Source organism: Zootoca vivipara, chromosome 3 (genome assembly GCF_965207765.1).
Source record: "Zootoca vivipara chromosome 3, rZooViv2.hap1.1, whole genome shotgun sequence".
Classification (NCBI taxonomy): domain Eukaryota; kingdom Metazoa; phylum Chordata; class Lepidosauria; order Squamata; family Lacertidae; genus Zootoca; species Zootoca vivipara.
The window spans coordinates 59,056,904-59,083,470 of record NC_142586.1 but is presented as its reverse complement, the minus strand read 5'-3'; the positions used below and the strand labels follow the sequence as shown (position 1 = coordinate 59,083,470).

At 44.7% G+C, this 26,567-nt stretch overlaps 1 protein-coding gene across 2 annotated transcripts in view; it reads right to left on the bottom strand.

Moving 5' to 3' along the window:
- Window positions 1-26,567, bottom strand: part of ARFGEF3 (ARFGEF family member 3) — a 72,872-nt gene that overhangs the window by 5,937 nt on the left and 40,368 nt on the right. The window contains exons 13-32 of one of the 2 annotated variants that reach the window (XM_035108881.3): window positions 24,773-24,939; window positions 23,889-24,123; window positions 22,934-23,041; window positions 17,677-17,892; window positions 16,795-16,905; window positions 15,249-15,399; window positions 14,189-14,503; window positions 13,596-13,729; window positions 13,335-13,480; window positions 12,325-12,504; window positions 11,263-11,407; window positions 10,213-10,335; window positions 9,079-9,182; window positions 7,653-7,797; window positions 6,279-6,407; window positions 5,066-5,242; window positions 3,923-4,037; window positions 3,328-3,430; window positions 2,373-2,504; window positions 1,511-1,641 (exon numbers count right to left, since the gene is read on the bottom strand). In XM_035108881.3, the coding sequence (XP_034964772.3) occupies window positions 1,511-1,641; window positions 2,373-2,504; window positions 3,328-3,430; window positions 3,923-4,037; window positions 5,066-5,242; window positions 6,279-6,407; window positions 7,653-7,797; window positions 9,079-9,182; window positions 10,213-10,335; window positions 11,263-11,407; window positions 12,325-12,504; window positions 13,335-13,480; window positions 13,596-13,729; window positions 14,189-14,503; window positions 15,249-15,399; window positions 16,795-16,905; window positions 17,677-17,892; window positions 22,934-23,041; window positions 23,889-24,123; window positions 24,773-24,939 (3,067 nt within the window). The remainder of the gene's footprint in view (window positions 1-1,510; window positions 1,642-2,372; window positions 2,505-3,327; window positions 3,431-3,922; window positions 4,038-5,065; window positions 5,243-6,278; window positions 6,408-7,652; window positions 7,798-9,078; window positions 9,183-10,212; window positions 10,336-11,262; window positions 11,408-12,324; window positions 12,505-13,334; window positions 13,481-13,595; window positions 13,730-14,188; window positions 14,504-15,248; window positions 15,400-16,794; window positions 16,906-17,676; window positions 17,893-22,933; window positions 23,042-23,888; window positions 24,124-24,772; window positions 24,940-26,567) is intronic. The other variant, XM_035108883.3, reaches the window with a different exon arrangement.

The following is a 26,567-nucleotide window of genomic DNA, read 5'->3' as shown; positions in this document are numbered from 1 at the left end:
CCCTTCATACAACACCTATTTTTTATCATGGTGTTTTCTGTGGAGGCACAACATGGGCAGCATGAACATTATTTTCTCTGGCTCAAGAGTGACTAGGCTATAAAATCGTTATAGCAGAAAAACCCCAGGGGAACAGTTGTAGCTCAATGCTACAGCACATGCTTCACATGCAGAAGGTGCTCGGTTTAATCCCCTGTTCAATCCCAGGTTAGGATGGGAGAAGCCCCTGAGAATGTGGAGAGCCAAGGCCATTCAGTGTAGATGGAACAATGCTCTGACTCAATATAAGGCACCTTCTTCCTGTGTCCCTCATCTTCCACACTATATGCTGCAAACCTTGTAGCTGACACTTGCTTTGCTACTGCAGTTCAGGGGGAGAAGAGGAGGCTGAAGCAACTCTAAAGAACTTCCAAAATCAGTCACGACAAGCCCTCTGGAAGCATTGGGGGGGGGCAGGGAGGGAGACAGTTTGCACAGCTGTAGAAGAGGCGGTGCATCTTCCTTCCACCCCTATTCTTGACCATCTCCCAGCCGTGAAAGAGAGACCTAACAACAACTATTAACCATGCCAGCTGAATGAACAGAGGCAGTGCAACTGATGGCCAGACATGCAACAGAGGCAAACATCAATTCAACATCATTTGGTAAGGCATCTGGCTACAAAACAGAGTGCTGGGGCTAGATCTGACCCAGAAAGAGAATGCTTATATATATTCCTAAAATGTTGCTCACTGTTGTTACAAAATGCCTTTAATAATAATTACAGTGGAACCTCGGTTTATGAACACCTCGGTTTATGAATTTTCGGTTTATGAACACCGTGGACCCATCTGGAACGGATTAATTCATTTTCCATTACTTTCAATGGGAAAGTTCGCTTCAGTTTATGAACGCTTCAGTTTATGAACAGACTTCTGGAACCAATTACACCCATGCTTCAGTTTATGAACGCTTCAGTTTAAGTACTCCGCGGACCCGTCTGGAACAGATTAATCCACTTTCCATTACTTTCAATGGGAAAGTTCGCTTCAGTTTATGAACGCTTCAGTTTATGAACAGACTTCCGGAACCAATTGTGTTCATAAACCGAGGTACCACTGTATAGCAATTCAGATTTAAGAGCTGGTGGCTTTCTGCAATAACTGCTCGTGAAACTGTGTTTTCCTACGTATCCTTCCCTTTCCCCAAATACTGTCACTGGTTTGTATTCTGCATTACAGATGGGAGTCTAAGATCTGCAATGATGGCCTGTATCTAATGCAAGCTACTGGGACCAATGTGAGTGTTCAACATGGCCAATCATGTCAAGCGTTTAGCTTGAGTCAAGACAGGGATGACAGGATGAGAAAAATTGCCCCTTGAGGGTCAGCATGGATTGCCTTTCATGCTTTGCCACGAGAAACAAATCTGCCCAGATTTAAGTAGATGTGCAGACTTTCACTTTATTCCCTGCACCTGGTCTCATGTCTTGCTTTGCCCTCTGGGTCTTGTAATAAACAAGTCACCTTACCTTTTCTGCGTATGGCCATTGGGTTTCTTGTCAGGAGGCAACTCAATGATAAGCACACAGGACTGAGCATGCTCAAACCCTTCTTTGTTGTTTGGCGTTTTGGGGGAGCACTGTGTGTCTAACATGAACACCTATAAAAACAAAGTATACCAACTTGCTAAAGCCCTGGGCCAATTCAGGAAGGAGACATAACACAGCAGCAGAGCACACAATTTGCACATGTAGATGTCCCAAGCCCAGGCTCTGGAATTTCCACAGCAGAACTGTGTAAAAGGGGTAGGAGCTTGTAAACTGCAACCATTCACAACACGGAGCAGGCAGCAAGGGGGTTAGATGGGTTGAAGGCCTCATTTGGTACAAGGCAGTTCTTTATATATCCTTAACCCAGGAATGTAAATGGAATTCTAAAAGTGGCAACACCCAGCACAGCAAGTGATGCTCTCTGCTCAGCTAAACCCACTACTGAGTGAAATAGTTAGTTTCATGTGAGAGGAAAAAAAAGGAAGACTAGGTTTCATTAGAAAAACGTTTCATGGTCTAGCCCATCCAAAGATTGTCAACTTGGCAAGAGAAGAAGCATTCACTAAACGAAGGTGCATCAGGCCTAGCCATCTTAAAATGCTTAATTAATGTTGACATGAATACCTGACTGTTCCTTAATTGAAATTGTATAAAAAAGACAGCTTAAAGCAATTAAGAAACCTCACCATGAACTGTTTGTAAAAGCAAAGCCCACAGGAAACAATCCAGTCATAGTTAAGCATGCGAATCCAACTGATTACTGTAGAAGTGTTAAGCCTGCACCAGTGCCTAGGTTTAACTTAATATCCATTTTGCTCATTATATCTCTCAAAGTCTTTACCTGTTGAGCCATGGCCCGTATTCTCCAATATTCAGCTTCAGCACTAGGAGAGAGGGAAGGGGCTGCTACTTTCACCTCACAAGCATCCCCACTGAAGTTTTCAGAGCCGCTGTGGAAATAGCCCAACAGATTCTGCAGAGAAACAGCATCAGATGTTCAGTGTGTATTCTGAATGCTAAGCAGCCAATAGGGTTGAATTAAATAAATGGGTAGGCAAACTAAGGCCCGGGGGCCGGATCCGGCCCAATCGCCTTCTAAATCTGGCCCACGGACGGTCTGGGAATCAGTGTGTTTTTACATGAGTAGAATGTGTCCTTTTATTTAAAATGCATCTCTGGGTTATTTGTGGGGCATTGGAATTTGTTCATCCCCCCCAAAAAATATAGTCCAGCCCCCCACAAAGTCTGAGGGACAGTGGACTGGCCCCCTGCTGAAAAAGTTTGCTGACCCCTGGGCTGACATCAGTTTCTTTCTCTCTCGCACACATACCTAATTGATGAACCTGGTGTACTTTCATCATCATGTAGTTTCAACTTTTTTTTTAAAAAAAAAGCTCACTTGTGTGTTATTTTTCTAAAGTGCTCACTAGTGACAGTCTGGAAGTGCCCACTAGAATGGGCAATGCACAGGTTGTACCCCGTTTATTGGATCAACTTAAGTGTGTGTGGAGCTAACTTCAAGCTCCTGCCTGAGCTTATGCAGAGATGGTTTTTTCTCTCCATATGAGTAGAGACCATAAGCCATCAAAATTTCTGTGATGGTTGAGCCGCTTTCCCAAAGTGCTGTCTGCTTATACACCACCCACACAGAGATGCTAGTTCAAACAACAAATGCTCCCCCCCCCTTCCAAGGTGTTTGCTATCTAAGTAATCATAGATGAGAGCAACAGTCTAAGAAAATAGTAGCCGCATATTAGCAGGGATGCTTGCGGCACCTAGTTAAATGCAAGTGATACCTTCACTGGTTCAAGGGTTGCTGAGAAGGCATCCTGCAGCGCACAGCATGCCAGCCTCCACATTTCTTCTGTAAAAACAGGGCCAGCTGTCACTAGAACATATCTATAGATAAGGGAAAAGACCATGAAGCAGATAACCAGCAAATAACCATTTCACAACATGATTGCAAAACTGGGATTAGCTCAAAAGCCAAAATGGCTTTCCTTATTGATGTAGATCTATGAAGAGTCAAGTGAAGCCCAATAATATAAGCTTAGATCGAGGCACCTTGGAACATCACTTGAACATGCTCTATTTGCACTTCCTGTGTAAGGTTTGAAGGAGTAACCAATGTATTTCTCCCCATACTTCAAGTATGAAGGGAAGTGATGAAAACTGCTTTCAAAGCTGCAGAGTTATTGGGTAGACAGGTGCTTTCAAAGTCTGAACTTTGAGTTGGCAAAGAATAATTTTCTGTCGTTTTCTGCAGAAGGCTTTAGAACCCATACCTTCTTTAACTAGTGGTAATTTTAACTTTCACATTAGTATTTCATGTCTAATTGTGTGCCCTCCCCCCCATGTGTAAAATGAATATAGAAATGAAAGCCACATTACCTGATACACGAGCACCCAACTCTAGAGATGGATTCTGTGGGTTCTGCCACACAAGCTACCAGTAATTTGAAGAGGTCTCTGAGCATTGTGTTGATCATATTCTCATAGCCAATATCTAAAGAGGAAATTAGGCTGTTGGCTTTGACATGAACCATAATTTAATAGAATAACAACACAGAGGAACTACTGCATTTTTAGAAATAAATGCACATGGCATCTTCATTCATGCATAGTCTCGCTCCCCTCTGACCTGGCTATAAACTGGGATATTGCTAATACTCTAGTCAGGATAATTAGAGCTACTTGCTTGGCCTGGATCTAGCTTTATTGCAGGGGGAGAATACCAGATGATGTTCTGATCCGTTACAGTTTTACAGTACTATTTTTGCTTATTTATCTTGTTTAATCAAATTCATATATCGGTAGGTTGTAAGAAAAAAAAGCACACCTCAAAGCAGTTTACTATAATGCTGTGACGTTTAGTACTGGGGGGGAAACCTTTGCCCCAGTTCAGCTAGGATGCTTAGTTACATGTTTCCTCTTCAGATTAGTGTTTGGACCACTGCCTTGACTCATCTGTCTGTGCTTTAGTCAATGTTTTCCTTGCCATGCAGATACCCATGGTGCTGTGTACCTTATAGTCACAGATGGTTTGGGGTTAGAGAAAATGTTTGGTTGGTACTGGAGGCTCAAAACCTAATTTGGGAATCAAATCCCGTTCCTAAATCACTGTGAAATCTTCATATAAACCAGGCTTCCTCAACCTCGGCCCTCCAGATGTTTTTGGCCTACAACTCCCATGATCCCTAGCTAGCAGGACCAGTGGTCAGGGATGATGGGAATTGTAGTCTCAAAACATCTGGAGAGCCGAGGTTGAGGAAGCCTGATATAAACAGAGCAAGGACAGCTGAGTCGTTTCATTTTTCACTGGAGAAATAAATAAGCATTCCAGTATATATATGCAAAGCTCACACCTTTTTTTTTTAAAAAAACCCTCTACCATAATCTTTTCTCTCCTCCAATAGCAGTTTATCCATGTTTAAAAGGTCTTGACCACACTGTAATAGTTAATGCCAAAACTAAAGTTTGTCTACAGGAGTACGGTTAGAATGGGTTGCAACATATAAGACTACATAAAATTACCTGAATGTATGAAACTCTGAATGTGCTCCACTACTAGTTCACAAGAAAGGCCAATTGCATGCTTGAAATTAGCAGATGCCACATCCCAGTAAGAATGGTCGCTGTGGCTGCGATGAAGCCAAAGGGACATTGTAGGGAGCAGAAGGTGAACAACTGCATAAATACCAAATCCAGGGCCTAGAGAAGAAAAACACAAGGCAGATAAATATTTTGAGCCTTCAAAGAGATGCTTAGGGCTAACTCAGGACAATACATCCTATATACTCATGATGGATTCCCTTCCTTGAGACTGACCAGAGAACCAAGATGCACTGCAAGGAGGGTTTCCCTTACAACTGTGCAGTAGTATATGGAACTTCACCTGCCATTTGCATAGCTTCTTTCATAACTGGCATGCCAGTAATTTACTGGCAGCTTCTCATATTACAATTTCCCCTTTAAAAAAGCCCCATGTATAATGCCTGCACATTTAACATGGAAGTCAACACTCAGGTAGCATCTCTATGATACACTTGTGTATTTTCCTACTGGTGGGTTTGCTGCTTTAATAACAGATTTATAAATAGCAGGCATGCCCCCCCCCGTGACATATAATTCTTATTATTCGAAAAGTGAACTCCCATTCATATGGAGGAAGCCTAAAAGGCCATTAACTTTTAATAACTCATACGCGAATTGTCCCCCTTAAAAATCAAATTGCCTAGCTCCCTGTGTCCTTGTTACAAAATACAACAAAATATAACAATTCTAAAATGTTAACAGCAATAAATCAACGATGTGTTTGGGGGGTGATACAAAAGTGCCATCAGAGCTGTGTCTGTTTGCTCAGCTGATGTTGCAGCCATGTTTCCCCCTGTATAATTCCCCCCGGGAATGACAGAATGCTACCAAGCTCTGCTGCACCCAGGGGGGCTTGCACCAAGTTCGTCCAAGGTGTGTGGTGAGAAGGAACCCCATGCAATAGGTGGGCATGCTGTAGGCAGGTGGGTGCTATTTCAAAAGGTTTCAATAAAAACTTGTATTCCAGGGGAGCAGAGCACTTTGCAGGTAGTACTTTTAACTGTGTGTTTCCAGGCAGTTCAAATAGATTCTCTATTAAAAATCTGCCTGGAGATGGGTTGGGGTGGACTTTAATGAGCCCACCCATCCCTGTTCCGACCCAGGGGTAGGAATCCTACACTTTAGTAGTAGTCAGTAAATTCAAACCAATTACCAGGTGTTTTGGTAACATCTCTCAATAGTTCAAAGAGCAAATCCAGGGTGGGAGGTTGATGCTGACGGGGGCAGTTGGATATGGCAGTTGTCAACTCTTCAAGCAGAATGATCCAGACATTAATAAGGCCTAGGAAAACAAAACAAAACCTCATGTGAGAAGCTATGTGTAGCATAGGTTTTCTGTTGTGGCATTTAGTTTGCTAGGTTCCCAGTTCCTGCCCCATTTCTCTTTTCCAGATGGTTTTTAATGTATACTTATTGTTCTAGCCTTGCATTCCATTTTATTTCTCTCTTTGTACATGGCCACAATATTTTTGAATGGTGGGAGGATTATAAATTATTTAGATATATAAATGCATAAATGTACAGAATGTAGGTGAGAGGGCTGCACCCTTTTTGGGGTGTGTGTGTGTCTTGTTGAAGACTGCATTCTTGAGGTAAAACTATCCATAAATAGTGGAACCCAGAGCAGGTTACAATCATAGCATATATAAGCATACAGAATGGTGAAGATGTAAAATCACACGTCATAGCTGTCACAGGTGCATTATGCCCGTGGGGAACGGGCAAACCATAGAAATAAACACAGGAGATTTGTATTGGGTTGAAATAGGCCACAATTTTCATTCATTACAGATGCAAGTAGGTTTTGGCCCAAGGCATTGGGTATGCATCTAGTATTAAGCAACCTGCCAACTGTTTGGGCGGGGTATGAATAAAGTTATTATTATTATTATTATTATTATTATTATTATTATTATTATTATTGAACAGGATAGGGCTGGCCCAGAGCTTGGGGGGGGGGTCGCTTCTGACATGGATCAGGAGGTATGATCCCGCTCAGGTTGCCATTGGGAGGGGTGTTATGGTCCATCAGCCCTGTGTAGACTCCCCTGGACCCCATTAACGGGGACCTGATCAGCTAAGGATCCAACCCAATGCCTTATCTGCCAAAGTTGTGATGGCTGCTATGAGGTGGGCAGAAACCTAAAGACCAGTCAATTTGTAGCAGGAAAAATTCCTCCCTGGCCTCAAATACGGCAACTGGATAAACCATAGCAAGGTCCTCACTCTCGCCTGCCCGCTCATCTTCTGGCAGGTCACTTACAGGTGGGTGGGTGGTGAATCATGTGGCAATCTCCCAAGAGGGTGACTACCGGTACCTGAGTTTGTTCTCTTAAATACAGCAGGGGTGGGCCTAGTTCAGCCCCCTGCTCCGGGTCCTGACTGGCCAGAAGGCAAGGTACTGGGCTGCAGTTGTGTGGTGTAGCAGAAGCTGCTCCCCCAGAGCCCCAGGTGAGTGGACAAGCTCCATTTGGTAAGTGCTATTTAAGAACGTTCCTCTTTAGGATCACACAGTAATTTTGCTTACCTGTGTCATCATCAAAATCCGAAAGGACACACTCAATGCCATCTTCACTGCTTGCAGACCGTTCTTGTATTCTTTGGGGTAAGTTAGCAAGTTTCCCACTGAGAAAAATAGGCTTCAGGGGCATTTTGTAGATTTTGGCAAGCAACTAAAAAAGGGAGAGAAATGATATAATAATAATTTCTTATTTACACCCCGCCCATCTGCCTGGGTTTCCCCAGCCACTCTGATAAGACTACTCTGCAGTATGTGCTGTCATGATAGTTCCAGAGCTACATGTTGTAGAACAGTCACACAGAAAATGATTTGGCTAAAGTAAGTGTTATATTCAAAGGAAAGGGTGCACATGCCCAGGGATTTGTCTGGGCTCTTGTTTCATGCTTCAATGCTACACTCAGAAATGTGGGAGTAACCCAACAAAACTGAAGGATAACCTGGTGTGTGGTCACTAAAGATAATAGCATCACACCACTCCCATATGGGCTCTGACACCCTCCTCAAGGCATGAGAAACCACATATCTATCATGCAGGGAGTTGGGTGGTTTGTGCCTGTCATTTGCTGGTCATGCTGATTTAATGCACACAGGACCTGATCAAAACCTGAGCATGGAAGTATGCTAAGTTTCCTGGCCTTTTACGTATTTACATATACTGTACTGTCTTGGCAACTCTGTAAGCAAGCACTTTCCTTAACACTTTTGGTGAGTAACAGTTGCCTCTAGGCAGCCAGGTTTTGCTCCATCATGTCATCTCTCTCTCTCTTCCAGCAAAACAGAGACAAAGCCCAGCAGCCGTTAGTAGCCCAATCACTTTGCTATGTTTTCTCAGTAAGAGGAGCGATGGGAAAAGCTGTTGCCACTGTGTTTAAACATTTGCACGGCTTCTGATCTGGCAGAAGAAAGAGCACAGAAATTGGTAACTGCTTCATCTGTGCTCCCTGTGGCAAGAGAGAGAAAAATAGACTACACTGCCAGAATGCCAGAAACCTCAAAGATTTGCTGTGTGTGTCAGCCAGGGAAATTGTGATCCCACTCATGAAAGAGAAGGAGAAATACATATATATGAGAGAGAAGGAAAGAGACACAGGAGCCTCAGCAGTCATTCCATTTTTTGTTGGGAGCCGCCCAGAGTGGCTGAGGCAACCCAATCAGATGGATGGCATGTTGTTGTTGTTGTTGTTGTTTGTTGTTGTTGTTGTTAGTAGTAGTAGTAGTATTAGTATTCTTAGCCTAGAATGCTCCACTTGAAATTGCATGTGTGTGCTGCTGCTCTATATAGTGAGCCATTTGTAAGAGGCTCACCATGAGGCTCAGGGCTTTTCTGCATGCTGCAGTGACTAACCTGTTTACACAAGAAAGAGCTGCTGCAGGGAGCCTCTACCCCCTTGTGGATGCCATTTCAAGCTGCTTTTAGCATCCTTGCGCTCACCTGAGAACACCGCCTGAGGTAATCAAGAGCAGGAAGGCACAAGTCTGTAGACATGGATCCTGATCCTGGCACACAATCCCCAACCTCCTTGCAATCTGCCTCCCCTGGGAGGGAAGAAAGAAAACATATAAGCAGAACACAATGCTGCTCTGAATGCTCTTAATTACTACGACCCTGTATGGTGATTGTGGAATCCAGAGGGATTCACTAATTCACAAAATGCACACAGCAGTTATGAGGAATAACTCTCAGAGCAGGATGAATAAATGTCTTAGTACAGGTGAAACTGAAAATTAGAATATCGTTGAAAAGTGCATTTATTTCAGTAACGCAACTTTTAATTTTTACAAATGCTTTCTTTTGGAAATTCCACAGTAATAAAACAAATAGTTACAATAATACAAAAATAAACAAAAATAAACATCACTATTACATTTCATTAATTACATTCCATTTATAATTGACCCGCCTAACGACAAATAATCACAATTACAACAAATAAAGGCTTGACATATCTTGCTTTGCATGTCATGCATCTATCTCATATATTGGTTTCACCTTAAGTTGCATTACTGAAATAAATGCACTTTTCAATGATATTCTAATTTTCCGAATTTCACCTGTATGTTTAAACCTGCCTGCCCAGAGGGATTCTACTGTAGGGCCATCCCACTCCTCATATCATGTATTTCCATGCTCTATACAGATGGCCAGAATGATCACTTCAAAGTTCACCCTTTTGTGCCTCATCACCAGGAAAGAGCAGTTAACTCTTTGTAGGCAGCATCTTTCACAACTGTGAGGGTGCCTGGCAAATGTGGGTGCAGTTTTTTTTATTTAAAAAAAGCTTGCAGATCAGGGAATGGCAAAGGACTCATTTTCAAAAAGGAAACAAAAAAGCCCACTAGCATTCTTGGAACAAGTGAACATTTGGCAGGGTGGAATTACAACAGAACACCATAATAGCTCCATCTGGGCACACTTTCTCAAATCACAGTGCTGTGACTTCATACCTCTAAAATGCATTCATAGCCTTTGTTGACATTCACTCTCATCCAGTAAACTGCATCTGTCTCCACAAACATCAAACCCTATTGTAAACATATAGATGGATATATTTGAAAGGTTCCTTACCCAATCCTTTGACAAACTTCATAAGGCACATGATATAACTGGTGGCTGCATTTGCAAAGACCTGAATGTTGTCTGTATTTAAAAATGCTTCAAAGACATCAAACACAGGTGCCTGGCATTTTCCTAAGGGAGCAAGAAGAATTGTTTAGCTGATATAGATACATATTAACTGGAAAAGCCTGTGATTTTCTAACTTGCTTCAAATGTAATGTGCAATGCAATTCTATATTTACTTGGAAGTAAGCCCCACAGTGTTCAGTGGCTTTACTACAAGGAAAATGGGAATAAATTTTCAGAGTCAAAATGGCTCTTCCAGATTTTGGGGTTTCAGATGCCATGGTGCACAGGCACCTTACAAGTCTTCTATACAACTGGAGACATTGGCCTACATCTAACTGCGCAGTTGTAGCAATTGGGTCTGTGTACATATCCCTATTAAATCATTGAGAACCAAACTTGGGGTTTCCTAAAGTGAGATCCTGATTCAGACCAGAAATGAAGTGAGCAGCCTCCAGAACAGTTTGAGCCACTGAACCAAATATTGCATTCAGTGCTCACTCACAGTTGATACAGACAAACCTAGTATATGTATCTTTGAAAATTTCTTGAAAATGCTTTTATACTGCTTACTATTAATATCTTAAAAGTGATTTACAACATAAAAACATTCATGTTACTAAATGCAGCTGCTAGAGACAAGCATAGAGTCAAATTGCGCTGGTTAGTGACTGACAGCACAATCCTATATGCATAGAAGGAATTCCCAGTGAGTTCAAAAGGGCTCATCCATTTTCAATAACTTTTTGCTGAACAGAAATAAAATTATATGGACACTCATTTTTCAGCATGTGGGGGGAAATGTTACATTCACTGTAAAGACCTTCCAGAATTCTGTTGTGATGCAAAAACTTCACAGTAGCTCACGTGTACTCTTTTATTCAGTATGTTTTGGATAGTCTGCTATATGGATTGTGCTGCCTTTCAAACATTGACCCTTAAAAAACCCAGTACCTAAATACTGGTATCTAGAAAACTGTAGAAAGGTCTTACCCATTGAATACTCTCCAACAAGGTATTCCTTAACCTCCGACTTGCTGCTACTGCGCACGGTTTCTAGTGCGCTGAACAATGGCCTCCACCCTGACTGGATCCGGGTCGAGCACACCTCCACCAGCTCGCCTATGGATGTGATCACCTGGCACAATCGGAGCACACAAAGCATTGCAGAAGTAAACAATCCAGCACAGAGAATATACTGCATGAGAAATACAGAAGCAGATCAGCAGGCGGGGTGGAGCTATTACAGGTGCTTCCCAGGAACGGGGTCTCTGTGGCTTATCAGGAGCTGGGGAAGGTTGCAGTGGGGTAAATGCACTGGCGGGGCCATTCCAGTGCTCCTATGGGTGTTGTTTGCAGTGTGTCAACCTCTCCACTGCCCTTCCCCTAAGCAACAGTGGCCCACCTGCTGGAAATCTACCTCTGCCACCCCCGGGGTGCCACTTTTGATTTTATATATACAACCGAATAGCTACCAGGTTATTTATATTTTTATAGGAGACCTACATGACTTGAGTAGAAAGCAATACAATTGTTGATAACATTTTTCTAATTATAATATAAAAAATTAACCCGCACTATGGCAACACAAATAAGCACTGAATTGTGAGGCCTACATCCTATGCATATTAAGCAAAGCACGTATATTGCCATTTTGTTTCTTTTTCAGATGCTCATGGATAATTTGTCGTTCCAGCTCTGGGAATCCAACTAAAAACCCTTCCTGACTTTGGTGATGTTGCTAGCTATTGCTCACACTCTTTTAAAGCCAGCATGTCCCTGACCATTGGACATGCTGGCTGGGGCTGATGGGAATTGGAATCCAGCAGCACCTACTTCAGAAACTTGAAAGATAGACACTTCAAATGAAATTCTCCCAATGCTAAACCCTTTCCAATATAAAATACAAACAAGCCCTGCACAGAATCTTCTCTTGCCATTTCCCATTCCCAGGAAGCAACTGAAAGGATTGCGATTGCTAGGCATATAATAGGAATCAAAGGGGTCTTGCAGTTGAGGGTAGGCTGTTGCCATTGTAAACGAGGTTTAGCTTGCCTGGTCCTGGACATCCTCGTCACAGAGTTCCAGCTGCATGATACGCTCAAAGGGGCGGAAGAGGGCCTCATTCAAGTGAAAATGAGGGGGCTCATTCCAGTCTGTCAGAACCTCAGTTAGGATGTCGTGGATGAAAGAGACAGCCTTCCGAGAAACATGCCTTTCTTTATGGCAGGCAGCCTGCAGCAACAAGAGGAGTAAAAAGCAAGATTTCAGTCAAGCAAAAAATGCATTTTCGACAAGAACTGGCAAGGAGGAGGGTGGGAGAGAATTCAAAGAAAATCTGGTGAGGCATAGCATTAAAAATGTCCACAGTAAGTACAACGAGGAAATCTGTTTGAGCTATGTATATTCCTGCGTATAAGACTACTTTTTAAAGCCAGGAAAATCTTCTCAAAAGTTGGGGGTCGTCTTATACGCCGGGTCGTATTTCTTATATGGCGAGTATATCCCAAACTCTATATTTTAACTGGAAAAGTTGGGGGTCGTCTTTTACGCCCAGTTGTCTTTTACGCCAGAATATATGGTAGATTTCATGTTACAACCCCATTTTAATTTTATTTTGCCTATTTTATCTCCCTGAGCTATTTGATTTCCTTAGACTGCAATCCCCTTAGAAAAATGGCTGTATGTTGTTCTGAGCCCATGAGATAGAGGGGGAGACATAAATCAACCAAACAAACATACAAACAGCCAACCTATCATGAAGAAATGGTACCTCTGGTTAAGAACTTAATTCATTCTGGAGGTCCATTCTTAACCTGAAACCATTCTTAACCTGAGGCACCACTTTAGCTAATGGGGCCTCCTGCTGCTGCCGCGCCGCCAGAGCACGATTTCTGTTCTCATCCTGAAGCAAAGTTCTTAACCCAAGGTACTATTTCTGGGTTAGCGGAGTCTGTAACCTGAAGCGTTTGTAACCCGAGGTACCACTGTATATTAATTAACATTGTGATTGCCCTTTACAATTTTTACAATACACAGAGAAATTGCCTTTGTAATTTTCTCACCTCCACTAGGTGAGGGGCCACCAAGTTCCAGCAGCGCATAACGTGGAGAAGAGGACGGCATTTACTCCTTACAATTCGGAGCATGGCCCCTCCAAGACGGAACAAATGGAGCGCACTTCTCCTGTCTTGGGTAGATTTTACTTCACCTACCAGGGCAAAAAAGACAGTGCAGAGTAATTGATAATAATATAAATTTCAAACATGGTATAACATATATATATATATATAAATATAGGATGCTTTGTGTCTTAAGAGGCTTACCTGGCATTGCCAAGGAGTAATCAACAGTGTCTGTAACTGAGTGGAAGAGCTGGGACTGAGAGGCTTTCTTCAGCTGGTACAGGAAACCCCCCAATGCCATCAGATTCAACTTGTCAACAGCATCTTCAAATAGCCTTCAGGCAAAAAGACAGAATATATCACTTGATCTGACCAAATCATAGAGTTGGAAGGGACCCCAAGAGTCATCTATCGCTGCCATGCAGGAATCTCAACACATGGTCTCCCATCCAATTTGAAGCCATATGGGAACCTGCTTAGCTTTACTAGCAGTTTTATTGCTGCATCACTAGGGGGCATGAAGTCTGACTTTTAAAATACACAAACCCTTCTGGGGTGGAAGTAGGGGGAAAGGAAGTTAACCAACACAAGTACCTGGAAGAAGTAAAAGCTGCATGCCATTAGTGGGGTTGTATATATTTTACAACATTCATTGATTGTTTTTCTGGTGTTGCCAGCATTGCACTAGAATGGCAGCATTTGCCAATTTTGAATATTCACAGTAACACATCCATGATGGTTTCTTGAAGAAACTCAGAACATGTAGCAACTGTCAAATGTGATGTCAACAATACCTGTCTGCCTGGGTGGAGAGGGTAAGGATAGCTTTGGCAGCGTTGCTTCCAGTCATCAAGCTGCCCCCACGGAAATCAAACGCTCTTCCCTTGCTGCTTTCTTTGATGAGCTCCTGAATGGAAACTGGCTGGATTACAGGATGATTCCTCAGCGCCGTCTCTTGGTCTAGAGTCAGTTCCTGGGTGCTGTCTGTAGATTGAACATCTCCCTGAAGCCCATCTGGGGCCTGTTGGCCCTGGGTAATAGTTACCGGTGGCTGAGATGTCCCATCACTGAAATGAGCATGTTCCAGAGTGCTGATGTACTCACAAACTCTGAACAAAACAAAGCAAAAGGACAGAGGACCTTATTGGTTTTTTTCCACTGCGTACAACATTTACTCTTTGAGGATGATTCACAGTAGTTTTAAGCCTCCTGAAATGAAAAGCTCTTTTGTAAGCAAGGTGTCACTGGGCTAGCTATTCATAAACTTAAACTTTCCTTACAATATTACTGACTTTTAAAAACATTTTAAATTACATTTACATTTTAGATGCAGCTGTTGCATAATAGTGAAATTTCAATGCTCTAATATATACAAATAAGATTCATAGTAATACAAGCGTAATTGTCTGGATTATCTAGAGTCACCATAACTGGTGACTAGAGACCAGAGGATAAACTAGAGACCAGGAGGGAGCAAAATGACTATGATCTTTGCTCTGGAAAATTACACGCCTGTGCATGCGTACTAAGCCATACTTTGAGTTTAGTGTGACTTGCAAATTGGGCCTGTATGCAGTGAACTATCAAATGTGTATTGAGCTCTTGCCTAAATAATCCATCAATCAGGGGATAATCTGTTTTTTTAAAAAAGTACTCATGTTTCATTTTCTTTTTGCAGTACAAGCACACTGCCTGTTTACTTTTATGGAATCGAAAAAAGTACACCAGGTGCACTGAACAGCAAACTAGGCACCTGCCAATCAACATGTGTTGTCAGTTTCAAATAAATGTTGTGTTGCCGTCTAGCCTAAACTGCCTCAAACTGAAGATGGAATACAGTTTCCAATTCCATACCTAAATACGTGCGGCCAGCAGTCTTGATTGTGGCTTCCCATCTCCAGCCCCACATTAAGAATGGCATCCATGCACAAAACGTGGGCTGTGTGGAGGCAGACCCCTTGCACTTTCCCCATCTGCTCCAGTTTTTGCTCCACCTTCTGTTTCACTGTGTACAAATGTAAATGTTAGAAATAAAGAATAACTTGTTACGTCTAAAGCAAGAGAGGCTTCTGTATAGGAGAGAACTGTTATTGTACTGTCATACCTCGGTTTAAGTATGCCTCGGTTTGAGTATTTTCAGTTTAAGTACTCTGCGGACCTGTCTGGAACGGATTAATCCACTTTCCATTATTTTCAATGGGAAAGTTCACTTCAGGTTAAGTACGCTTCAGGTTAAGTACAGACTTCCGGAACCAATTGTGTTTGTAAACCGAGGTACCACTGCAGAGTATTTTCTTTTAAAAAACCAAACAAACTTATTTTCAGCTTCTTTCAAGGTTTGTATGCAGGCCCTAGTCTTTTTTCTTACCTTCACAAAATACATGGGAGTAAGAAAATGGATCGTGCTCCCTAGAATAAACTTGCATGTGTTCAGTGGGAAGTGTGAAAGGAGCTATATAAAGGAGAGTCTTACATATGACTGGAAACCCATATTGGGTAAGTTTCCAGATTGCATGGAAGAGTCTACACCAGGGGTCAGCAACCTAAGGTCCATGGGCTGGAAGCGGCCCGCAGAGGTGGCTTGACCGGCCCATGAGCTGCCCCTGAACTGTCACAACGCTGCGCGGGGACTCGCTTCCGCAGCATCAGAAATTGCGTCTTCGCAGATGCCAAAAATCACGGGCACGCACACTCATGCACACGCACAATCCGGCCCACAGAGGAATCTACACAGGACTGATCCGGCCCAGGCAAGATAAACCTTGCCAACCCCTGGTCTACACAGAGGGAACTGTGTGCAGAGAGCCTGTTTCACACCTCTTACTGAATGCTCAAGAGGCTGGGCAGGATGAGTGGGTCCGATCCTGACTCCTCCTCTGTTCAGGCAGTGTTTGACAAAAGTGTAGAAAGGGCTTGAGAGTTCACTATAGTTAAAATAACCGATTTCTGCACATCCTATGCAGCTACTAGTGCCTTACTTTATTTAAATCATAGAACCATGTTGAATAATAGAATTGGAAGGGACCCTGAGGATGTTCTTTGCTGCCATACAAAACAAATTTATCTGGGAATAAGCCCCATTGATATCTGTGCTACTTACCGGTATGCTTAGGAAAACCAGGTAATACTGAGCAATAAACAAGAACTGCAACAAGATTCTTCACCCCACCCACCACTTTCAGATCTAGGTGGGTTCTGCCTCTCTGCAGGCATGCAGCCACTACTGATCTTTTACAGTAGACCCAAAGGGAGACATCCCTATTATAGGCAGGCCCAGGAAAATTACATTTGACAAGGCTTCCAACTACTTATAATCTTAATACAACAAGGTAGAATGGCCAGCACTTGGCCCATATATCATCACTAATGATAACCAGGGGATCCCCTTGATGAGTCGTACCTTGAGCAATGGTGTCACTGGGTTCTTGCACCTCTTTTTCCTCCTTCTCCTCTTGAACACATGAAGCTGCGGCCATCTGAGCAAGGGCAGATGCGCAATTAGCTGCAACCCCTGCAGCAAGAAACAGCACTATTGAATTTCTCTGCCTCCCACTAGCCATATATGTGGCAGCTAGACTAGTGATGGATGCGGCAGCTAGACTGGTGACTGTGAGCAGCCACTGAGACCGCATAACACCGGTCCTGAAAGACCTACATTGGCTCCCAGTACATTTCTGAGCACAAGTCAAAGTGCTGGTGCTGACCTTTAAAGCCCTAAACGGCCTTGGCCCAGTATACCTGAAGGAGCGTCTCCACCCCCATCGTTTTGCCCAGACACTGAGGTCCAGCGCCGAGGGTCTTCTGGCGGTTCCCTCACTGTGAGAAGTGAGGTTACAGGGAACCAGGCAGAGGGCCTTCTCGGTAGTCACACCTGCCCTGCAGAACACCCTCCCATCAGATGTCAAAGAAATAAACAACTATCTGACTTTAAGACATTTGAAGGCAGCCCTGTTTAGGGAAGTTTTTAATGTTTGATGCTTTATAGTGTTTTTAATATTCTGTTGGGAGCTGCCCAGAGTGGCTGGGAAAATCCAGCTAGATGGGCGGGGTATATATAATAAATTATTATTATTATTATTATTATTATTATTATTATTATTATTATTATTATTATATACCAGCTGAAACACTGGCAATATAAGGAGAAATATATAGGGGGAAGTGAACCCAGCTTACTGCTTGCTTCTGTTTTTCAAGCTGCCACATTTGGGTGTTGCAAGGATGACACCTACCTGCCCAAATTCACCTAAAAATGGAGCCTACGCTGATGAGTGCATTATACCTAAAGCACAGCTAAGGCGAGCTGCCTTTCTCAGTCCATCCAGACTCATGCAGATGGCATCCTTCTCCTTCTGGTTCTGCTCCTTGACTCCTTCGGCTCCTAGAATGAAGGCTAATCCTTTGGAGCTGCCTGCCATGCGGCCGGTCAGAGGCGTGGATAAAGTGTCAATTAAATTCTTCCAGCAACCAATTAGCAGGTATCGGGCAAAAGCAGCACCTGAAGCAGCAGAAAGGAGAAACAGATGGTTTATTGGGAGTCTTGGGAAATACAAGCATCAGTCAGAGCCAAGACGGACATGACGCAAACAGCATCATTATGCACCTCTTTATCCCAGCCTTTGACACTTTTCGGGACAAAACTGCAATTTTGTGCTTGCAATTTTTGTTACAGCTGTAAGGTTTTACATGGTTTTTAAATTGATGTGACCTGCACCGGGACCTGGAGTGAAGGGTGGGTAATCAATTAAAATAGTAAGAATACGAAACATGTCAGATCCTCCCCCCCCCCCAAAGCTTAATTAACAGGCGGTATGGAGACACATGCTTTTCATCATGACTGGAGAGAGCTGGGACGAAAGTTTAAAATCCATCATTCACTCCTAAGCCGAAACAGGAGTGGGGCCATGTTGCTAGCTCCACTCCCAAATTAGCCCTGCTTCCCAGTATGATATATATGAAAAGGAATCTCTTGGTGGTTTTGGATCATAGAATCGGTGAATTGTAGAGCTGGAAGGGATCCTGAGCGTAATCTAGTCCCGGCCCCTGCAATGCAGGAACCTCAACTAAAACATCCATTACAGATGGCCATCCAACTTCTGCTTAAAAACCACCAAAATGTGTGTGTGTGTGTGTGTGTGTGTGTGTGTGTGTGTGTTAGAATCTTGGCATTTTAACTTTTTGCAAGTCACTTTCAGCTATTTTTGTAAAAAGCATAAAATGAAATAATTATTTATTTAAACCACAGTTCCTGGGTCAGCATAGGATCATGCGCGTAGATGTGAGAGATAAAGAAAACGAGAAGGAAGCTTTACCTAATTCACATCCAGGTTAAGTGATGTGAATTACTTAATTCTTTGGCAAGCCTCAAATAGGTCTGCTGCTTCCACTGCTGCTGCTGCCCAGGAGGACTCCCCTGTCGCGAGTGCCTGCAGGTCCTGTCCCTGCCTCTCACCACCTGGCCTAGGGCGGGGCCTGGCAAGCCTCAAATAGGTCTGCTGCTTCCACTGCTGCTGCTGCCCAGGAGGACTCCCCTGTCGCGAGTGCCTGCAGGTCCTGTCCCTGCCTCTCACCACCTGGCCTAGGGCGGGGCCTGGCGGCCCTGCTGGGGACTGTTGCCCCCAGCGCTGTTGCTGTCCAGGAGGACTCTGAACTGTGCAGAGTTCTTTTAAAAATGTTTTAAATTCTCTTTTATCATTTTAAACACATTATGTTGGGGGGTTGGTTATTTACTTGGGTTTGGGAATTTTTTAAATTTTGTTACTTCTGTGATTTTTGTTTCTTGGTTAGTATTGTCTTATTGTGTTTTTTGTGTGGTGGGTGCTGCCCAGGACTCTCTCCTGCTGTGAGTGCCCACAGGCCCTGTCCCTGCCTCCTTCCACCTGGTCTAGGGCGGGGCCTGGAGGGCCTCATAAGGACTGCCGCCGCTGCTCTGCTGCTGGTGCTGCCCAGGGGAACTTAAAACAGCACAGAGTTCTTTTTAAAATGCTTTTTAAAGAATTTTATGTTTTTATTTTCTTGGGGTGGTAGGTGGGAGGGTATTTTCTTTGGGGGTGGTAGGTGGGAGGGATTTTTAGTTGGGTGTGGGAATCTGTTAAATTTTGGTGTATTGTAATTTTTATTGTTTTTGGTTTTATTGTTTTATTGTGTTTTTTTGTGTTTTCCTTTTGTTCCGTTCTTGCTGTTTTTTACAGAGGTTTTATTTTGTTTTTAAGGGGAGGGGTCAGGGCTGCCCGGGAGGGGGTCCCAGCAAGCAAAATGGCTGGGGCAGATTCCACAGGGGGGGATGCACTGGGACAACCGATCTCAGTGGTCACGGGTAGGAGGAGGAGTTACGCTAAGACCAGACCATGTCATTACCGAGGAGGCAGACTTAGTCGTTGTCTGAGGACTATCCCTGCCTCCGGGTCTGGTCCTGACCGGACGGATATTGGAATCAGCAAGGGATACCCACATGACCTGAAGGTGCTGCTGTGCAATGCCAGGTCGATGATGAATAAGACCACTGCCATTCACGACCTGATTGTGGATGGAGGATTTGACCTGGCATGTGTGACAGAGACCTGGTTGGATGAAGCCGATGGGCCCGTTCTTGGCGCTGCTTGCCCACCAGGTTTCTCTTATGCACAGCAACCCAGGCCATCTGGGCGGGGAGGGGGGGTTGCAGTGATTTTTAGGAAGTCATTAGTTTGCACCAGGCGTCCTATTGGTAAGACTGAGTTTTCTGAGTGCATGTTCTGGAAGTTGGGCAATAGGGGCAGTACAGGATTCCTTTTGGTGTACCGACCTCCCCGCTGCACCAATGATTCCCTGCCCGAGCTGCTTCAGGTCGTGTCGGATGTGCTCCTGGAGACACCTAGCTTGGTTGTCTTAGGGGATTTTAACATCCATGCCGACACGACCTTACAAGGAGCCGCTCGGGACTTTGTGGAAAGCATGGCCACCATGGGGCTCTCCCTGAATAAGTCTGGCCCAACTCATAGCCGCGGACATGCCTTGGACTTGGTGTTTACCTCTATGGATGGTGGTGATCTGACATTAAGTAAAAGCGAAACAAAAGAAGTGCCATGGTCAGATCACTTTCTGGTGCAACTGGACTTCTCCGCAACCCTTCCCCTCTGCAGGGAGGTGGGACCGATTCGGATGGTCCGCCCCCGCTACTTAATGGATCCAATTGGCTTCCAGAGAGTGGTAGGGGATGTTTTATCCCATGTCGATGGCCTTTCAGCTGATTCCCTGGTGGCCCGCTGGAATGCGGAGTTAACCAGCGCTATTGACTGTCTGGCTCCGAAGCGCCCTCTCAGATTGCATGGAGCCCGGACAGCCCCGTGGTTTTCCCCGGCGCTGAGGGTGATGAAACAGTCATTGAGACGGCTAGAGCGCCGGTGGCGGAAAACTCATTTTGAATCAGACCGGACACGGGCTAGAGCTCAACTTCGAGCCTACCAAGTGGCAATGGCGACGGCGAAGAGGACCTTCTTCACCGTCTCCATCGCATCTGCAGAAAACAGCAGCAGGAGACTCTTCCAGGTGGTTCGCAATTTAGCGGAACCACCTGCTCCATCCGGGCCCAGTATGGGCCACATGATCTCCTGCAATGATTTTGCAAAGTCTTTTGCAGATAAAGTCGCTCAGATTCGGGAAGAGGTAGACTCCACCGTGGGAGCAGGGCCGGGGCGGGGGAGTGCTAGAGTCCTGTCTAGTCAAGTTTTGTGGGATCAATTTCAATCTGTTACCTCCGAGGATGTGGACAGGCTGCTTGGACGAGTGAAACCAACCACCTGTCTCCTTGATCCTTGCCCATCCTGGCTTATAAAAGCTAGCCGGGAAGGGCTGGGCGATGGGCTTCGCGGGTTGGTAAATGCTTCTCTCCATGAGGGAGCCTTCCCAGACCCGCTGAAAGAGGCGGTTATTAAACCGCTTCTAAAAAAACCATCTTTAGATCCGGCCAATATGGCCAACTATCGCCCAGTCTCAAATCTTCCATTCTTGGGCAAGGTGATTGAGCGAGTGGTTGCTGAACAACTCCAGGCACGCCTGGAAGAAGCGGACCATTTGGATCCCTTCCAGTCAGGATTCAGGCCTCATCATGGGACTGAAACTGCCTTGGTCGCACTGGTCGATGAACTCCGGCGGGCTAGGGACAAAGGTAAGAGCTGTTTCCTTGTTCTGCTGGATCTCTCAGCGGCTTTTGACACCATCGACCATAACATCCTTCTGGACCGTCTAGAGGGCTTGGGAGCTGGGGGCACTGTCATGCAGTGGTTCCGCGCCTTCCTCCTGGGCCGTGTTCAGAAAGTGGTGGTGGGGGATGAGTGTTCAGACCCCTGGGCTCTCACTTGTGGGGTGCCTCAGGGTTCTGTCCTCTCCCCCATGCTTTTTAACATCTATATGCAGCCGCTGGGAGAGATCATCAGGAGGTTTGGGCTGGGTGTCCATCAGTATGCTGATGATACCCAGCTCTACCTCTCTTTTAAATCAGAACCAGTGAAGGCGGTGAAGGTCCTGTGTGAGTGCTTGGAGGCGGTTGGAGGATGGATGGCGGCTAACAGATTGAGATTGAATCCTGACAAGACAGAAGTACTGTTTGTGGGGGACAGGAGGCGGACGGGTGTGGAGGACTCCCTGGTCCTGAATGGGGTAACTGTGCCCCTGAAAGACCAGGTGCGCAGCCTGGGAGTCATTTTAGACTCACAGCTGTCCATGGAGGCACAGGTCAACTCGGTGTCCAAGGCAGCTGTTTATCAGCTCCATCTGGTACGCAGGCTGAGTCCCTACCTGCCCACTGACTGTCTCTCCAGAGTGGTGCATGCTCTAGTTATCTCCCGCTTGGACTACTGCAATGCGCTCTACGTGGGGCTACCTTTGAAGGTGACCCGGAAACTACAACTAATCCAGAATACGGCAGCTAGACTGGTGACTGGGAGCGGCCGCCGAGACCACATAACACCGGTCCTGAAAGACCTACATTGGCTCCCAGTACGTTTCCGAGCACAATTCAAAGTGTTGGTGTTGACCTTTAAAGCCCTAAACGGCCTCGGTCCGGTATACCTGAAGGAGCGTCTCCACCCCCATCGTTCTGCCCGGACACTGAGGTCCAGCTCCGGGGGCCTTCTGGCGGTTCCCTCACTACGAGAAGCCAAGTTACAGGGAACCAGGCAGAGGGCCTTCTCGGTAGTGGCTCCCACCTTGTGGAATGCCCTGCCACTAGAGGTCAAAGAGAACAACAACTACCAGACCTTTAGAAGGCATCTCAAGGCAGCCCTGTTTAGGGAAGCTTTTAATGTTTGATGGATCTCTGTATTTTAATGTTTGATGGATTTCTGTGTTTTAGAATTTCTGTTTTGTTGGAAGCCGCCCAGAGTGGCTGGGGGAACCCGGCCAGATGGGCGGGGTATAAATAATAAATTATTATTATTATTATTATTATTATTATTATTATTATTATTATTATTATGTGTGTGGGGGGGCTGAGAGAATATCTGAAATACTACAAATATATACAAATGTGGCTCATGGTTCCCATGATGCAGATCCTTTACCTGCAAGAACAGCATCATCTGGCTTCCGGGTGTGGGTGAGAGGAGACTGCGAGGATGCAGACGCCATCAGCTGCCCACCTATTGTACTGCTCCCCAAACCATCAATGTCTGTAAAGAAAAACAGCAAGAGGTTAATATGGGATAAAGGTACAATTGCCTCATGAATTCCCTCAAGTGAAGTTGCAGCAGAATGTGTGAAACGTCTCCACTAGTATGAGATTGATCCAACAGTGTTGCTCAGCTGACAGTAAAGCCTTTAACTGTGGAAGGGAAGTCATTTTCAATGGTTCTTCTTTCCTCCTGAGGTCCCCTCCCCCACTCTAAATCTGCTCCAGAGAGTTGTGGGGACTCTCCACAGCAGATTTAGGGAGGACATGGGGCAGTGGGGGTACAGGTGAGAAGGAAAATTACCTTCAAGCCTGTTCCACTGACAGAAGCTTTGCTGTCGCCACTGGATACAGGCCATTTTACAAGTGATATAAGAAAGCTCTGGCTGTGGTATTTGATATGTATAATGATTGTTCACACATGCTAGTTGTTATTTCATGTTGCAAGGGATGGAGGTGCCTCCGTAAAATCAGACTGAGCCACTAAAACAAAGCAACTGCAAAATGTAAGTTATTGCAGCCATAAATGGCATTATAAAAATGAGGTGTGGGTATCCTTTTTGGCCTGGTGGGTCAGATCTTTCTAAGTCCCCACCCCTACCAGTTGGTTAACAGACAGGTGGGCAGGACAACCCAATGGTTAGTCACCTGGCATCATTATGATAATTCCGATCATCATCATCATCATCATTCTTTATTCAACAGTCAGTCAGAAAACCCATCATAATAATACAAGACCCTGACCACTGGCCATGCTGACTGGGACTGGGATATTCTGGACACTCAATGGATTTAGCCAAAGATGTGTATTTAATTCTATATCGCCCTGGTATTCAAATCGTACTGACCAGTCAGCATGGTGATGAGTGGGAGGCTGTGCTCTTCAGGGCTCCCCCAATATCCTGCCTCTCCAAGAAGATTTCTCTCTAGCACTTGATGGTAAAGCTCTTCGACCCAAGCCTGAGAAAATACCATCAAAACTCCACTGGACTGGACTTGCTTCATAAACTCCTTCTGCAGAATGGAACAGCACAATTCAGCTACCACTGCATTACTGGGCATGTTGCTTTTCCTCAGAGACTTCTAGAAACATACAGATATGATCAGGAGCATAAAACCAAGGTGAAAAGCATAGATAAAGTTATGCATCTGTCGGTACACATATTAACCACCCGTCTTTCTCTCTGATGCAGTTCAGATGTGACACCAAACCATGATGTCATATACTTGTGCAAAAATGACCCTCGGGGTGGCTTCTCTCCTCCCCCCGCCCCTGCCATGTTTCCCTAACTTCCTTTTGGTCCCTTGCAAACCATAGGCCTTGTCCAAACACAACAAACTATGGTTTGTGCAAAGTGGAGAATGATGAGGTTCAGGAAGCACTTTTCTCCCTATGGTGAAGGAACCAGGGAACAAAACTCCCCTTGAGTCTGGTGGCAAATGTTTCTATACATTTTCATTTTTCCTTCCCACAGTATTTTTTCAGAATGGCTTTTGTAAAATATTTTCCTCTCTACATTCTGAAGTCTCCTACCCTTTAAACCCATGAAACAGACAAAAACTGATTTTGGACCCACTTGCTCCAATTTAATGCTCCCCTGGGTACCAACCTGCATAAAATCTGAGCTCTTCATATTTATTCACTGAGCTGCAGACCAACAAGCTATAAGAAGTCAGGGTAGTTGCAAATGTGCCTTGTTCTTCACCATACCCAGAACTGCATTCCACTCACCATGATCACGGGGGACTGGCCAGGCTTCTTTCGGTAGTAATCTGCATTGGACAGCTTCAGGTTGAGCAGGAGAGTATAATGAGAGACCATATAGAGACTATCTGCATTCATCAGTGTCTGGAAGCTATAGGCGACATTCCCTTCAAATCCTGGAGAGTGCATCATACCTACCAAAAAACAGAGAGCTATAGCAAGTGCCTTGTAAGAGAAATCTTGGTTGAGAGATTCAAGGCCGCTTTCATTTTATATGGCGATTTACCAGTTACGGCACTATAACTCACATTTCTGTAACTACATGATCAGAAACTTTTATTGCACTAGCCAAAGTGCCTTCCACAGCCCCAGTGAAGACTGCCCTATTCTGAAGAAGGTAAAGGTAAAGGACCCCTGGACGGTTAAGTCCAGTCAAAGGCGACTATGGGGTTGCGGCGCCCATCTCACTTCAGGCCGAGGGAGCTGGTGTTTGTCCACAAACAGCTTTCTGGGTCATGTGGTCAGCAGGACTAAACCGCTTCTGGTGCAATGGAACACCATGACGGAAGCCAGAGTGCACGGAAACGCCGTTTACCTTCCCACCGCAGCGGTACCCATTTATCTACTTGCACTGATATGCTTTCGAACTGCCAGGTTTGGCAGAAGCAGGGACAGAGCAACAGGAGTTCATCCCAACACATGGATTCAAACTGCCAACCTTCCAATCGGCAAGCCCAAGAGGCTCAGTGGTTTAGACCACAGCACCACCCACTCCCATGAAGAAAGGAGATGCCACTGTCAGCAATGCATTAAAACAGCCTGGTGTAGTAAATAAAGCATTGGATTTTGTTTGGGTTCAAGCACATAGAACCTTGCTTTGCACAGAACCTTTACAGAATATAATGGAGGAAGGTTTTCAAAACATCATAAAGGCACACTTTTGCACACAAAAGCAGTTTAACATATTAGTGGGCGCACGCAACTTATTAGTAATGTGGAGAACAGCTTGCTTCTTAAATAAAACTAAACATGAACATTCAGCTTTTGTCTAAGTAGTCTAGGCCTAGCACCCTCGTACTTACGGGACCGCCTCTTCTGGTATGCACCGCAGAGGACCCTAAGGTCCATGAATAATAATAGCTTAAGGGTCCCGGGCCCTATGGAAGCCAGGGCCAGGGCTCCACCAGGGCCAGGGCTTTTTCAGTGATGGCTGCGACCTGGTGGAATGCTCTGTCCCACGAGACTAGGGCCCTGCAGGACTTGATCTCCTTCCACAGGGCCTGTAAGACAGAGATATTCCACCTGGCCTTCAATTTGAATTAGCCTGATCCTCCATTCCCTTTTCCCTTTCCTTTTTCTATGAAGAAACCCTTCTGGGACCCCACATTTAAACTCTTCCCTGGTCTCCTTGCTGGCCCTAGTAGGACCAATTTGGCCAGTTAGCCCTGGTGATCATTCAATGTGTACTGACTGGGTCCCCCCCCAAAAAAAATGACACCTGAATTTTTGAATTTTATTGATATTGATGCTGTATTTTATGCTGTATTCTATGCTGTTTTATGCTGTTTTTAAGTCACATTTTAATCAATGTTTTATATTTGCTGTTAGCCGCCCTGAGCCCGGTTTTTAAACCGGGAAGGGCGGGGTATAAATAAACCTCTGAGTTATGGGATAATTTGCTCAGGAAATTGATTAGCATTAATGATTCCCCATATACTACTGTAACCCTATTGTTATGTACATTGTATACACAGCTTATAAACTTGACACCAAGATAATGTGGTGTGACTGAAATGTTATGTTAAAACTGTGCTTGCTGAAC